This window comes from Camelus bactrianus, chromosome 25 (assembly GCF_048773025.1).
Source record: "Camelus bactrianus isolate YW-2024 breed Bactrian camel chromosome 25, ASM4877302v1, whole genome shotgun sequence".
Taxonomy (NCBI): domain Eukaryota; kingdom Metazoa; phylum Chordata; class Mammalia; order Artiodactyla; family Camelidae; genus Camelus; species Camelus bactrianus.
In genome coordinates, this window is record NC_133563.1 from 26,289,177 (window position 1) to 26,305,971 (window position 16,795).

General features: G+C 47.4%; 1 protein-coding gene across 12 annotated transcripts in view; it reads right to left on the reverse strand.

Annotated features, from left to right (window-relative positions):
- Positions 1 to 16,795, reverse strand: part of MTSS1 (MTSS I-BAR domain containing 1) — a 152,607-nt gene that overhangs the window by 129,659 nt on the left and 6,153 nt on the right. For all 12 annotated transcript variants that reach the window (XM_074353039.1, XM_074353041.1, XM_074353033.1 and 9 more), the window contains exon 2: positions 2,072 to 2,133. In XM_074353039.1, coding sequence (XP_074209140.1) covers positions 2,072 to 2,133 — 62 coding nt within the window. The remainder of the gene's footprint in view (positions 1 to 2,071; positions 2,134 to 16,795) is intronic.

Consider the following 16,795-nt stretch of genomic DNA (forward strand, 5'->3'; position numbering starts at 1 on the left):
AAGTGTGAGGAATTAAAGGCTTTTTAACACCCCCTTCCAATGAGCCATATGTCACTGGCTGCTTTTGTCACAAGACATCTTGGCCCCCTCGGATGGGGCAGAGCAAACGTGGGTCTCCCGGCAGCAGAAAGGAGTGACTCAGTGTAAACACTCTAAGACAATCGGCCTCTTCTCGTCTGTTCCCTAATACACAAAACTGAACCATGTGCACGAGGCTCCCACAGAGCTCTCAGCCAGGTACTTGTAGTTTGACGAAATAAAGAAGTGGTCCCTGCCCCGCAGGAGGCCTACATATTGTTAAAATAAATGGATATAAAAGGTCCTTTGTACCAGTGGGGTAAGACTGCTTTAAGTCTTACTTTGTATGTTTAAGACAGCCGATCAGCTACTTATTTTAAGCTTTAGCTTCCTCGTTGGTAAACAGGGAAGGACACCTTTTCCCTGGTCAACCTAGAAGACCTGCCAGACAGTTAAATGAGGCCAGATAAGAAAAAGTGTGTGGGGAGGGCTGTACTTAAATGTTTTACTGTTTTACTACACGAGCAGACCTCCTATTTGAATACAGGAGACGAAGCTATTTGAAAGAAATGACGATAGTGGCAGAGATGGGGGAGAGGGCCTTACATTCTGAGCAGAGGAGGTTGGCGCTGGCCCCAGCACACAGCAATTACAAGTTCTTAAGGAGAGAAATGGTAAAGGACTAGAGAAATGGAAAGAGGCCATTTTCCAGAGCCCACAGTCCATGTGGCTGCCCACTCAGGGCTCTGGAAATCCCAGGCCCCACGAAGCTGAAGGAAAGGAAGAGGAAATTTCCACCTCTCCCAAGTTCTTCTCTCCCAGTCTACAGAGAAGCCATGGGATGAATGTCCAGTCCTGTGAATGAAGCTCTGGGCAGTAACCACTGGTGCCCTCAGGCAAAGGCCCAAGAATGTCATGTCATCCCTCCCTCCTCTGCCATCCACAAGGCTTCTTATCCCCTCCCCCCCAAAAAAAACCCCTACCTGCTTTGTCCTCTGGAAAACCATGCCCCCTACATCCAAACCAACCAATGTCATCCCGATACACCATAAACAGGTGTCTTGAAACTGATCGCTCTCTTCCATGCTGCATCCCTCCGGGATCACCCACTAAGTCCAGTCCTACCCCTCTGCCCACTAATTTCGAAAGTATGTAGCTTTAACGGGAAGACGTTGATGTACTTTTCATTTCATATCAAATGATATATGAACAAGCACAAGATGAGGCAACAGTAATAGCCCCTTAGAGCAGCCCAGCATTAGATCTTATTTTTTCTAAGTGGCTTTACTGAGGCTTAAGTTGCATATCATAAAACTCACCCTTTTTGAGTACATGATTCAACAATTTTTTAGTTAATTTCGAGTTATGCAACCACCACCACAATCCAGTTTTAGAACATTTCCATCACCCCAGAAAGGTCCCTCGTGCCCACTTGTAGACAACCTCCTTCTCCACGCCTAGCCCCAAGAAGCCACTCATCTATATCTGTCTCTACAGATTTGCGTTTTCTAGACATGGACATGGAGTTATATGATGGTCAACGCTAAGTTTTAAACTCTGTAAGGACAGGCCGTAAGTAGAATGGTCGGTGGAGCCCGACTGCCTGAGTTCAACTCTCTGCTCTGCCATTTATCAGCTGTGACCTTGGATACCTTATTCAGTTTATCTGTGCCTCAGTTTCCTCATCAGCAAAGTGGGATAGCAACTCGACTTACCTCTTGGGATTGTGAGACTGAACTGTTAGCATATACCTGGCCCATAACGAACACTCTCTAAATGTTGTCCATTCTTACCCTACATATTCTATACCTCATTTGACTCTCAAAATTCCAGTGGAAGGAGGCAGAGCAGATGTGAGTTCAATTTTACATATGGGAATCAGGGGTCAGGACATATGGCTAACAAGTGGCAATACTCAAATTACAACCCACTGCACGCTTCTCTATCTGCAATGCTTCCAAAATTAACCTTAATCCGCATCACGGGTCAGTCCTCTTCCATTCTGTGTCTAAGGACGCTGCCATTTTCTGGGGGATGACATGCTTCTACTTACCGAAGCTGGGACTGCAGCTTTCCTGCTTTGTTTATGAAGTCTTCCCAAACTGGATAGCTCCCCTACAATGAAACAAAGCCATCCGTCAGTAAGTCACACAGTGACAGACATCTGATTAAGAAAGGGACAGCACACCCAATTCCAATTACACAGGAGACAATCTGTATACGTTCTCTTCCTCTGCAGTCTGCGATCTGTTGCCTGGATTGGACATAAGTGTATTGGCTCAGAAAGGAGCTGAGAAAGTGCTCAGTCCCTGTGATCCTGTAAATACTACAGATACCAAGTGGAACCAGTCTGGCAGAATCTAACACATACAAGGATGCATCACTTTGAGTCAATAGATGGTGGCTCCCAATTCAAGATTGGCGGAACATTTAAGGCTCTACCGTGAACCACCTGATCACGGTTCTGGCTATTCGCAGCCTTATCCCCAAGAGGAGGGAACCAGAGTGCCCCAGGACAGGTGGCTCTTGGGAATCTAATAACTAGGCTGGGAAGTTACCTAATGATAGACGCCCAGTTGACTTGAACCCAGCATCTACACACAACATGGTTACAGGTGGTTCCCTAGCATGTCGCCGCTAACAGAGAACTTATCACCCTCCATGGCAGCCTACCTGTATCAGCCCTGTATGTCCACACAGCCCTAGTTCTAACCTTCTGGGGATCCACAGAATTAAACCCAATCCTCCTTCCACACGCAAAGTCTTTTCAAAGAACGGAAGATAACCAGCACATTCATCCACAGCCTTCCTTCTTTCAGCTCCCAAGTGCAATTTCATTTCTAGACAGGAGCCTGTTTTACATCCCCACAGAGTCTGGGGGACACTCCATCACATCCCTCTACTCTTCTAAGTACGGTGCTCAGACATGAACTCCAAACCGCAGGTGCAGTTCTGACTGGGGCAAACCAGAGTCAGGCCGACACCTCCCTGCACACAACACATGCAATTTATATTAAGATCACGCAGCCAACTGACTAAGAGTCGACGCAAAATAAACCCAGAGAAGAGGAAACCATAGTCAGAGGAGTGGTGTCTGGTATGGAATCATTTAAACACAGAACTGGGACTTAACACCTGAGGGGTTATGGTTGCAGGATAGAATGTAAATGTTATGAATCTTGACAAGGGAAAAACAACCTCTTGATTTTGTTATTAAGGAGAGAAGATGGAGAAACTAACAATGAAGTTAATCATCTCGCCTTTCATTACAGAAGCCCCATCAAAATAGTGAAAAAGGGCAACTGAGCTAAAACACAACGATTTCACCTTCCTCGTGGTGTTAATCATCTTTCTCTTCCTTAAGAGCAGAGTTTCTCAACCTTGTCGCTACTACGGATATTTTGGACCTGACTTCTTTTTTTTTTTTTTTTTTTTTTGCTGGGGTTGGGAGGGGTGCAGGGGGAGATGCTGTCCCACGCACTGCGGGATGCTCGGCAGCATGCTGACCTCTGTTCACCAGGTGTCAGTAATAATCACAGCTTCCACCAGGTGTGACAATATGTCCCCAGACACTGCCAGAAGTCTCCCAGGGGCAAAATCACCTCCATTTAAGAACCTCTGCTTTAGAGGAATGTCTGGGGAACTGATTTCTTCTGGAGAAGAATCAGTTATCTGAAGTTCAGCAATTTCTTCAGTATTACATCACTTCAGTTTCAATCCTTTGGTTAAATGAAAGTAAAATTATGTTGTTGTTGTTTGAATGTTTTGCTGTTTTCTTAGTTATTGCCTGATTCTTCCACTGGGCTGGAAATTCTATAAATTTTTTAAGCAACAAAATCTGTTCAGTTGGCCTTTAAATTCCTGACTTCTGGTACAATAGAAGCTGTCTTAGATAGAAGGTGCTCATTAAATATTTGTTTAATGAAAATTTATAGTAAACTTTTGGAATGATACAGAAAAAAAAAGAAAAGTAAACTTAAATATATTTTGATTTTGAAAATATCATGCACAGAACATTTGTTATAAACATGCCCATTTATACACTTCTCCAGTTATCAAGTCTATCTGAAAATGTGGGCAGAGATATCCGGAAAACTGTCTACCAAATATTATAATGGGTTATTGCTGGGAGCTCAGATTTAGACCAATGTGTTGTTTTCTTGTTTGTATTTTCCTGTATGGTCATACTTTTTTGGGTTTTGTTTTTGTTTTTTTTTAAATAAGGGTCACTTATCATTTTTATAAAAACAGTAAAGTCATTACATCAAAAAAAATTTAGGATCAAATTAGAGGTTCTGGCAACAACAGCACCATGAATTTACAATCCATCCAAACCCTAAAGTCTGTTTCATGCGTGCTGCTAGATCGCATCCATCAGCTCTGCATTTGTGCAGCCGGGACCTGTCTGGCCCACCTGCAGGTCTCTAGATTTATTCCTCCGAGTGGAAATGTGCTCCCCTGGGATCCTAAGCTACACCTGGCCAGGGATCCTATCTGACAGGCTCCTGGCAGAAGTCCTTTGGTAGGTACATCTGAGCTACTGACACCAATCCTCACGCACAGGTCTTGTCATCAGAATGCTAAACCACATAGCCTCCATCTCATCTTTGTGCCCCAGGCACATGGGCGAGGGAGGAAATCTTCAATCCAAGAGCTAACTTTATTTTATGTTGAATGAAACCTTGTGAGGACTCAGGCTCATTCCAGGCCCATCAAGACAATGTGGGGAATTTCAAGTACAGCACCTAATATATTTACCATTTTCGTATCAAGTCCAGGTATGAACACCCCTTCTACATCTACATTCAAGTAATCAGAGGCAAGGGTCGAGACCAGAGTCTCCTGGCTGGTCACTAGAGATCTCTGTCCAGATGGACATCAGTCAGCATTCTTAAGAACTCAAGAGTTCAACCAGCCAATTACATTTCATCTGGCCATTCCTTCTCTTTCTGGTCTACAAGACAGTATGAGAAGCTTTAGGAAAAGCCTGAGGATGTTCAGAGACACTGACCATCAACTTCAAACCAAAAGTATCATCATCTCTCATCAACACTTAGGACTCGAGAGCTATGCCCTCCTCTCCCCAGCACTCACCACTCCCATCCAGGGAACCCTGGGGAAGGTCACTGAGATGATCTATAATACTTCTTAAGAAAAAGGTGAGGCAAATTCACTGAAAACATACCAGAATTGCAAAAAGCCTACGCTGGGAACACCGAGTCCTTAGTTCTAGCCAAAGCCCTGCCAGTAAATTATGGGGGGAAGTCACTTGACTTCTCAGGTCTGTTTCTTACAATGATAAACAATAGAAACGTATAACTTCATCACCCTTATTGGACACTGACATCATGGAACATTGAAAGAATGCAGGGAAGGAATAAGGAACACAAACTCGGGAGGCCACCCTCCTGGATAGACTCTTAGCTCTCCCATCTGCAGTGTGACAGCAGGCAGGTCATCTGACCTCTGCAGGGGAAAATACCACTGTACAGGGTTGGTGCGAGGAAGAAAGAAGGTCAGACATCCAAGGTGCTCAGAGCAGTGCTGTGCACGCAGCGTTCAATAACCTTTGATAGGACTGATGCCAGCGTCTGCAGGCTCCCAGGAATCTCACTCTGGATGTTGGGAGAGATGTTAAAACTCTCTAGGTCAGATGATTTGCCCAAGCTGGAATCTGTCATGCTTAGTCCTAAGCAAGTCCTAGTATTGGGTCCTAAGACCCAACTGTGTATATCACGGTTAGTTCACCATAGCTAACGCAGAAATGGAGCCAGGCAGTGGGGGGCACGGTGTCAACATCTCTGCTGCTCCCAAGTACATCCCAAGTACATGGCAGGTGGAAAGCTCAAACCCCAGATGAACGTGCCTGCAAATAACGGCGGCTCCAATCACTTAAAAAACTATTTCTCTGTCCCCACTTGAAGTCTAATTTCAGTCTTTACCAAATTAGCAACAAAAGGAGGGTCCCCTCTCCTGTTCGGGGTACAGCACCCAGCTCTCTGCCTATGAACGCCCACTCAGCCAGAAGAAGGCTGCCAACAGCATCTCTCTCCCGACTTAATAATATTTGACAGTCTATCAAAGGGTGTCAGGCCCACCTGTTTTAGGCAGTATATAATTTAATGGATTCTTTAAAAAAAATGAACTTCTAAGAACAGAAGACAAAAACCTCCTTGTGGAGAAATTTTTTTTAAGTGTGTAAATGTTATTAAAATTTAAAGGCAAGGTGACGTTGGGTTGTTCCATTTTTTTTTTTTTTAAGTTTCTTTCAAGGGGGAAAAAAAGTTTCTACCCACCTGAAAGCAGTTTTACTACAAAAATTCAAAAGCTTAGAGGAAGTGAGAAAGTAGGAATACTAAAAGGTAACTGAGAGAAAAAGCCCTGGGTTGCTCTAGACGCCAAGGCTGGGTAAAGGAGAACAGACTCAAACCTCAAAAGAAATTTGCCAATCAAGACACTGTGTGCACAAGAATCCTTCCTGAAAGCAAGTCCAATGTGGTCCTTAATTTTCTAATCTGTGCTGCCCACCAAGAGGTCCCAGAAAGCTGTCTCCTGAGGCTATGCGTCTGGGGCGCTCCATTCACATTTGAGGAAACCCCCAGGAATGCACCCCTAGAGCTACAAGAAAGTCTCAACATAGACCCCACTGTGGAGTTCACCAGAGAACACAGAAACGTTCCACAGCTTTCCAGACAGACCAAAATCAAAGAAAATAAGACTCCCGCCGAGCGCCTGGGTCAGCCAAGTCCAAAGTCACAGGCAAAGGGAAACGAGCCTCTCCTCCGTCCGGAACCCCTTGAGCTTCTTTGGGGAGGGCGACCAGGAGTTGGGTGAGACTAGAACTCAGATCACGCTGGGTTCTGAGAGAAAGGAAGAGATCCCAGTGCAGAATGCTGGCGTGTTTACAAGTGGGTGGAGGACTCTCTTCTTGGAGCCACAGGACCGTCCCCACCTCCTACAAGGAGAGGGACAGGGCTTCCCTGAAGACAGGGTCTAACTCTGCAGCCACCAGATGGGGTGCCCACCACCCACCACCCACCACCCACCACACTTAGAGGCTGTTCTCTAACCTCCAGGGGGACTCAGTCGTCTGGAAAACTCCTACTCAGCTGTCACCACCCAGCTCAAAGGTCACCTCTTCCAGAGCATTCTGGGCCCCCCTGCTTCCCCCACATCATGCAGTTTGCCATCTCCGAGCCTGAGTCTCCCCCACTCAACCATGAGCTCAAGGGCAGAAAAATGGAGGGAGGGAACAAAAGCCTTTCCAGGAAGAGGGATGGCTGTGTGAAGACAGGGAAGCAGAGAGGACACGAGTGGGCTCCTCCCAGGGACTGGAGTGGTGGATCTATGCTGGGAGAAGCAGGAGACAGAAGGATGAACAAGATGGCCAAGGGCAGCCTTCCAGGGCAAGGTGCGGAGCTCAGCAAAAATGGGGCAGCAGAGGAAGGCCGGGCAGCCTTCATCCAGATGACGAGTGACAAACCCCAAACCGGCAAAGTGACCAGAGAACATAGCTTCTGGGTCACAGACCTGATGGCAGCCTGGCCCCTTGGGCTGTGGGAGAGAATGAAGTCATTTTCTTATTTCTGAGGAAAAAGGCCCATCTGATCCCCGTCAACTCCCCAAGAGTATGGCAGCCACCTAAGCAAATAAGCACACGGGCTGCCCTACCGACCCGCAAGGTTGAGCTCCGGAAACACCCCAAGTCCCTGTCTTCTTCGTCCACTTCCCCCACAGCCAGGAGGCCAGGCCGGCCACCTGCCTAACCCAAGTGCAGGATTCAGCCAGTGGTCGTTCTGGCTCGGGGTTCTGCTCTGCTGCGTTTTGTTTTAAACAGGCCTGGGGTGGCATCCCACACACAGAGCAGAAGAATAAACTGTGGGCAGCTCATCGGCTCGGCTGGTTCACGGTGCCCCATAAATAATGCAGCCGGTGGCTCTCCCAGCCCCACCCGCTGTGACAGCGGAACCTCGGGGGACAGCGCGGGGAATCAGACACCAGTGCTGCCACTCGGGGAGCACAGAGGAGCTGGGAGCCTTGGCCAGAGAAGGGGCAACGTGAGAGGTGCCGGAGACTGGAGAAGACTCAAAGGAGGAGGCAGAATTCGATTCAGCTGAGAAGGAAACAGGGCCTAGCAGGGACAGGCTAGAGGGAGTTGGGTTCTAGGCTCAAAGGTTCCAGACAGAAGCTGGCTCACCAGGGGTTGAGCTGATGATAACATAAGTCAGGGGTGTATGACTGGACAGGTCACCTCCCAAGCCCCTCTTTTCACCCTGACAAGCATCACCATGCTCTAAACAGTTGGAGGTGCCCAACACATAGACCAGCATCTCTCAAACGTTAACTCACATATCCATCACTTGGAGAGTCTTTGCAAAATGCAGGTTGAGTTCTTTGGTTGGCGGGGTAGGGGCTGGATGTCGCACATTTAGCCCGACTGACGTGAGGCTGCTGGTCCACATACCGCGCTCAGAGGAGAGCAGCCAGACACACACTCTTACTACATGTTCATAAAAACCTAACGAGGCAGGTGCTGCTATTATCTCACAGTGGAAGAAACCAAGGACCAGACAGTTTGCACTGCAGTGGTCGTGGCTGAAATTTGATCCCAGATCTACCTGACTTTGTGGCCCAAGTGCTACCCTGATTCTGGGAAGTGCGAGCAGCAAGATGCACAGACCCAGCCTCCCAGCCCAGCTCCAAGGCTGCAGAAAGCCACTCAGTAGGCAAGCCGGGCCTTGCTTTATATTTGGGTTCAGCAGGAGCCCAGACAAAGTAGAGTGGGAAGCAAGGGTCCCCCAACCACATAACCCCCAATAACAACCACAGATGCCCTGGGCGAGCTATGATGTCACCCTAGAAATGGCCAGGAACCTCATCCATGTGAAAAAGAAAACACGAAACACAAAACAAAGAAAAGCCCTTTGGCAGAAAAGGTCTGCTAGAAATGCACTAGATATGTTCACAAGTCACCATCATTAGTGGTGTGATTATGGCGAATTCTGTCACATCTTCAGGTTTCCTGTGGGTACTAGAATGGATCTGCTTTTACCAGGAGATCAGAGAGCCTGCCTGGAGCTTCTCTACAGGCTGCTGCCACGGCCACCCCTGCCACCAGGTCCCTCCTCTGGGTGAGTGTGAGGCGCGCAGCCCACAGCATCCTTCCCCTTGTTCTTCCAGGGACATTACTCCGTGAGCTCGGGCTTCAGGGAAATGAAAAGCAAAGCTCAAGAGAAAGCTTTTGACCGAGGCAGGAGAGCCTCTGGACTCCCTGTTTCTTTAAGTACAAGTCAGGAACTTGTAGCTTCCAGAAATGGGTGCCCATCATAGCTTTGTCCCCAACCCATCCTGCAAGATGAAGGGCTCCCAAGATCCTCAGATGAAAGGCGCTGTATAAGCCCATCCATCACAAAAACCATTCCTGGGCTTTTATTTTCTGATTGGGGCTCGCCTAATCCACTAATTATCCCTGTCTGTCAAGTGGATGACAGCCTTGCAGATAATCAGTTGTTGCCTCCTCACACGCCCACCCTCGTCCACTTACCCAAGTTCATCAGCAATAAATATGCCTGTGAAAAGGACCTCACAGTTCCACGCACACTTCGTGTGTGCTTCCACCTTCCACGAAACCCTGTCCACAGAACTCCACAAGCCCCAAGTCCCACCAGGCTGCTAGGAACGACACCCAGGTGGGCATCACCAAAAAGGGCTGTGCTTGTCACTTCTATAGTCATTGTCCTTTTTTAGTGTCTTCCCACTAAATGTCATTCTCTTTGCCTGGATAGGGGGCCCTGATAGGTAGCCACATCCAGCATCTAAAAGGAGCAGTGTGGTCTGGTGGGTAAGAACACAGCTCTGGAGTCAAGACTGCCCAACTTCAGATCTTCTCACTAGGGACCTAAGTTATTCAGTCACTGGATGCCACCCTGTCTTCATCTGTAAATGACGCCCATGGTAGTCCTCACCTCAAAGGACGGTAATGAGAGTGACAGAATCCAAGAGCAAAGAAGGGTGACTAGCACTTAGAACTCCAGAAATGCCGACAATGTCTGTCTGAATGAGTCAGCGTTCAAGGTCAGCCACCATGCCTCAAACAGTTAATGAGTACCTACTATGCACCAGTACCCGGTGGGGCCTAAAAAGAAGCCAAAGTGTTGAGGAATGCTGCCATGTAAGCCACCGATCCCAAAGCCTTCGGAGGGTACCACACTCCAGATATAAAGTACTGGAAGGTGGGGTTGGTGCAAATTTCCGGAGGAGGACAGTGATGCCTCACCGAGGTCTTAAAGGACAAAAGGAAATTTTTCTGGGTAAAGAGGAAGGAAAGAAAGAAGGAAAGGAGGAAACATTCTCTGCAAAAGAAAGAGAATTAGCAAAGGAAAGGAAGTATAGATCATGCTACGTTTAGACATGGGAGTCATTTCATTCACCTGGAACACATCCCAGGAAGGTGTGATTTGGGGGGGTGGGGAGGGGGCAGGGCAAAGTGGGGAGATCCTACTCCACGAGCTGCAGAGGGGGCTCTGGGTGGCTCAGGGTGGCCTAAGAGCCATCCCCACTTCTACTCACTCATGGTATACTCCCCGCCCGACCTCCCAGAGACCCACCACCAGGGAATGTTTACTAAAACAAGGTAATATGCCACATCCCTCTGAGGCATTGCATGCTGTGGCCCCAGCAATTTCTCAGTCCTGATGCTCTAGTCCTGCTCGTTTAGAAGTAATCCCTGGTGATAAGCAGTCGCACGTGGAAATGTGAACTGACGTAACATTTTCCAAAAGGCATTTGGCAATGGGTTTCAAAAGCCTTGAAAGTATGTACTTTGACCCAGGATAAATCCTTCTGGGGAAACCATCAATGTAACTCAATGTGTAGCTACAAGGATATATTCATTACAGTGCTGCTTATAATTAGGGAAAAACTGGACACGGCCGAATCATGAATCAGTATGGAACTGGCTCCTACCTCAGGGCCTTTGCACATGTACTTCCCTCACCTAAAACATTCACTATTTCTCTGATATCCACATTCTTCATAAGCTGTTGTGCAAATATCACCTCTGTGAGGCCTCCTCTAACCACCCTATTTAAAAACAGCAACATTGGTCCTGATTTTTTCCCGCTGCACACACTCCTTCTAATATACAACACGATTGACTTATTCAGTGTGTCTGTCCCAGACCCCTACCCCATCTCCACGAGAATGTAAGTTCTGAGAGGGCAGAGATCTGTGTCCATTTTATTTACTGCTGTGTCTCCAGTACTTAACACAGAACGTGGAACACATGTCCTCAAATATGTGTCGACTAAATGAATTAACCACAGACAAACAATGGACCACTACACAGCCACAAAAACTGACATGGCTTATAATTACATGCACGCAAAGCGTAGGTGAAAAGCTAAGTGAAAAAAGAAATGTCTGGAATGGCACAGGCCACAAGAGCCTTCATCGAAAATGTGTGTCTCTAACCCACTTTGCAATCAAATGGTTATGGGTGACTTATTTTTTACTTACCTGAAGTTTTACTTTTTCCTCCAACAACTTTCTATTACTTGCATAATCTTGGAGAAGTAATCCCTCATGAAATGCTCTCAAAACATTTGCTAATGCTTTATGCTAAATGTAGGGGAAAACTTCCTCCTTGGTGATTTAATTAGGGTGTCCCTAATTAAGGCCGGCACAACATCAAAGAGGCCAGGTTCCAGGGGACCCCTGCCCCAGGTCTACTTCTGATTGCGACGACCTCCATCCCCCAGCAGCGGCTCACGGAGCCTCCCAGAGCTCTGATGCCAAGGGCTTGGCTATCAGGCTAGCTCCTCCTGGCCCTGCTCCCCGCTCCTTGCTTCCTATTGGGGTGCCTCATCCAATTATCCAGGCCCCAGATCACATCCTGCTGGAGAGCTGGCTTTGAAGGTTCAGTAAACAATCACTTCAAAACAAAGAGCGACCATTAAACCAAACTCAAAGACTTCCTTAATGGCCTCATGCTCAGCTGCCAGAGCTGCCAGATGGGCGGGAGCTAGCCAGGCCTCAGAAGTGAAACTGAGGTCTCCCTGGGAACTAATCTCCAAGCATTTCCAGCCTCCTACCTCACGCAGCCCCCCTTCCTGTCATGCACGCCATCATGTGGGCTGCAGAGCCGTTACCTGGGTGACCCTGGCGAGGGGGTGTCCCCAGCAAAACAAACATATGGCATGTGGTTGTCACCTCGGACGACCGAGTCAGACCCCTCGGAAACACACCCCCACGCGCCACCCCCCAGACTTCCTTCTGCTGATGGGGTGATCACATCTACCGCCTAACAATTTCATGTCATTGGCTGGTCTGAGTCCTCTTTAAATAGAGGGAAGTCCCCGGAGCTTCTTGAAGCAGCTCAGAGAAGAGCCTAGATTTTTAGGCTAGAACAATTTACAGCTGTAACAATCATCAAAGCGATCGATGAAATACACCCATTACAGAATCTGAAACGGAAACCCTAAGATGCTGTGAGAGGTAGCCCAGCACTGTGGATAAGGACACAGACTCTGAAGCCAGACTGCCTGGGCTCAAATCCCAAATCCCAGCTGCGCCTCTCCTTAGTGGGATGATGGGGGCAACTGGCTTAATCTCCCTGTACCGGTTTGCCCACCTGTAAAATGGGCATGATAACAGTGACTACCTCACTGGGTTGTTGAGAGGATTAAGAGCCTTTATTTGCAAAGCACTAGAATAATGCCTGCTGGTACCATACAAATGTTAAGTAAGTGCAGTAAAACTCAATTCTCAGTTTGGGTGTCACCTGTCCCCAAAGTCTCCCCCGATTCCATCGTCTTACTCCAAATGAGAATCATATGCCTTCCCCAGTCCCCTCAAAACCTTGTCCTGACATCTACCACGGTGCAGGTCACACTGATTTCTGGGTACTTGTCTGCTCCTCCTCTAGACTAAACAACTTTCGGTCAAGGGCACAGGTGTATCACCAACCCCCGGAGTGCCTGGCACAGAGCAGGCATGGCACCGTGTTTGTTGAATACGTGTAATGTGCCCCTCAAATGATTTACACGCTGAAAGTTGAAAAGCATTTCACTCTTGTCTCTACTGCATTATCAAAGTGAAGATCCAGGTTTTTTGTATTTTCTGAGACATCTGAGTGCTGCTGTCAGCAGGATACTCTGCTGAAAATTACCGGGGGTGGCGCAGACAGATGCACAAGAGCATTGTATTTAGCATTCATTTCGTGCAAAGCCCTTTCCCTTTTAATCCTCGGCCACTTCAAGAGAAAATTATTACTCCCCCCACTTTACAGATAAGAAAATCAAGGCTCAGGGAACAAGAATAACTTGCCCAGAATAAGAGAGCTAGGAAGTGGCAGAGCCAGGCTTCAAAGCCCAAGGGCAACCACCTAAGGCAGAATGTAATACATAATAGGTAGGATCAAAACAGACTGTGAAAAAGGCCCAGGGGTCTCTGACTTGGTGGACAGCGGAGGGACCAGAAAGGAGGTACGTTTCCAGTGAGGCCTTGAAGGATGAGAAATATTTCAATAATATAAAAATGCAGAGTCAGTCCTTGAAACTGGACAAACAGCAAGAATGAGGAGTACAGGATGTGTTCAAAGAAGCCAGGGAATCCAGGTTGGGGGGCACTAGGCACAGAGCAGGCTGCTTTGGTAGGGCCAAATCACAGGGGTCCCTGGAAGCCTGGCTAAGGCAGGTGGGCCACAGGCAGTCGGTAGGCAGGTAGGAAGAACTCAAGTCTTGGGAAGGGACAGGTGCCCGTACGAAGCTGCTGCTAAAAGGCAGACTAGAGGCAAATGAGGCCACTTCTCCAGGTAGTCACTCCAGAAAAACAAAGGGGTAGCTCAAACAAGGTGGAAAGTAAAAGGCCCTGACAAAGCAATTCATCTTCCCTTACCCTGGTGTAAACATCTCTAGAAGGCTTTTTTTTTTAAAGCATTAAATTAAGGCCCTGAGGACCTCAGCCAGGCACCCAGCCCTGCCTCCCTTTATATAGAGACAGAGGATTTGCAAATAAAGAAATGCAAATAGGCCCAGCTGGGCCAGATGAGGTTATAATGAACTCAGGAGTGATTTACTTAGCAAGAAAAAAACTCAACTTTTCCATTTCCTGAAACTTCTCTGCAAGCTCTAAATACAGCTCAGTAAAGGGCGGGGTCACGTTTGCCCTGAGCAGTGGTGAAGATAATTACTGCACTGATTTCGAGACTTCAGACTACTTCATTCCCAAATCTGCAAGACAAAATAACAGGGGCTAACATCTGAGAGCGTGTGTGCCAGGCCCTGTGTGAAGACCCTTACAAGTCCCATCTCGTTTCAGAATGCCCCTCCCTCCCCAACAACCCTATGAGATGGGTACTTTAGGAGATCCATTTTACAGAAGAGGAAAACGAGGCTCAGAGAGATTGAGAAACTTGCCCACAGGATTTATAACCAGCTCTCCTCTCTCTGACTCCAAGCTCAGCAGAAGCTCCAGAATTTTCTACAGGAGGGGGTTAAGGGCACCGATGTGGCCAGAAGGAAGTAGAGTGTGGGCAGGAAGCTGTACTGCCACGCAAGCACACTTTCTACTTAGATGGTATGTTACACATCCGCACTGTCCAATATGGTAGCCACTAGCCACATATGGGTATTCAAATCTATACATGGCTAACATATCTGACAATTTCCATTACTGCAGAAAATCGTATTGGACAGGCCTATTACCAATCAGTTAAAAACAGCCAAGGATCCTAAAGATGCTTTTTCTAGTGTTATTTTTATACTTTAATGTATTCACTTTAACATTTCACTATAAATTAATTACTATTTTTAATTATGGTAAAATATAACACAAAATTGTATCATCTTTGATCATTTTGAAGTATACGGTTCAGTAGTGTTAAGTATATTCGCACTGTTGTGTGACTACCTAAAAATGCTTTCACTCAGACGTAGGCAAGGTTGAGAAAACGTGTTGAAGGTGCTGAAATTGTGCCTAGCTGGGGGTGCTTTTAAACCTAATGCCCACGATGTACCCCAGAAGCACGAATCAGACCCTCCAAGAAACAGGGTCTGGGCATCAGTGTCTCCTGGTTCCCAGGGAATCCAGTGCACCCGTCCCTGCAATCAAGCCCATTCTACCAAAAGGGGCACACCTGCCCAGAACCACCTCTTCCTCCTCAGGCCAGACCCACTCCTCCATTCCCCTGGAAACTCCTGTCGTGTGGGAGGTGGCAGGGAAGGGAGTCCTGGACAAAACCCGCCATCCACCTCCAGGAGTGCAGGGGCGGCTGATGCTGAACAAGCTAATACTTTCACTGCTGTCCAAATTCTTCGAGGGAAAGAAAGCAAATAAAAAGACACACAGCTCAAAAGGCACTCAATTGATTTTTTTTCACCCACTTAAACTAGACAGGAAAAGAAAAACCACTTAGAAACTATGACCAAGGTCGTATATGCCAAGAATCAGCACAGAAAGGAGGGGTTTTTTTGGCGATTCCATCAACTTCTCGACTTGTCATGGCTCTGCAGACTCAACCCAACTGGAGGGCCACCGGGAAATAATTAAATACAGAAAGCGCTTTTACAAGAGAGTTCCAGGGCTGGGCACAAAACGAGCTCAAGGCAAGGAGTTCTCTTTGAGGAGTCACTGAACTTTGGGTGAACTTACTTAATTCATTTAATTAGGGGGACCAATGGGCATAGTCACCCAACCTCAGGGACTGATGGGCTCCCTGGACATAAAAAGGCAGTCCACTGGCCAGTCACAGAGAAGACTGCAGGGGGACAGGGACAGGAGGCAAGGACTTTCCTCTCTGCACACCCAGGGGAAGAAGATTGGTAAGTGGGAGAAGGAAGGAAGCCACAATATGTTGATATATCATAAATTAATATATAAAACTACTTCCACAAAGTGACAGCCAGATGGGCATCACCCACCCCACCAGAGTCCTCCCAGTATCTCAGCTCAAGCTCTCAATTCCAGGCTGGCTCTGGGCTGGAGGCACAGAGATGTGACTCCGATTCCTTTCTCGGGCATCCTGTTACGACTCAGGTGAGTGAAATGCTGTCTTCTAGAAAGAAATCCACACCACACCCCTCCAACCTTACGCGTGCTCTCAAGAGCTCCAGCTTTAGGGTCTGAATACCAGCCCACCTCACAAGGGCATTAAACAAATTATGGATTCTCCCCAAGCCTCAGTTTCCTCATCTGTAAAGTGGGGATGATGTGAGGATGACAGGAAATCCTGCCACCAACCACTAAACCCAATGGCGTGCAGCAGATTCTCACCAAGTCCTTCCTGCCCCCTGTTCACTACATGCAGTGAATACAGAGCACCTCCCATGCACCAGCAGCACACCAGAGCATCTTAAATTGAGAAGCAGCAGACAACACAGCCCCCTGCCAGGTTCTTCCCTGGGTTAAGAGGTGGGAAACACTGATAATGGGTGGGCTGTTTTGGAATCTACACTGAGGTGGGTTTTAGTTTTGCTTTGTTTTTTTTGGGGGGGGGGGGGGAGGTGTATGTGTGTGCGTGTGACACAAACACAGATGAAACCTTCTGCAGTCTCCAGCTCCTTCAAAGGAGAACCTTGGCAATCAAATACAATGGGTTTCCTCAATGCTCAGCCAATTAATTTACTCCATTTGTCTCTCTGGTTTACTACTTAATAAGGCCATATTGTCAGTGCAATCTGCAAATCTGAGTTAAACTGCTTCAGGCATCATTCAGTTCCCTCTAAGGAGTCCCAAATACTTCTCGTCTGCTGTCCTGAGGCAGCTGAATCTGTCTTTT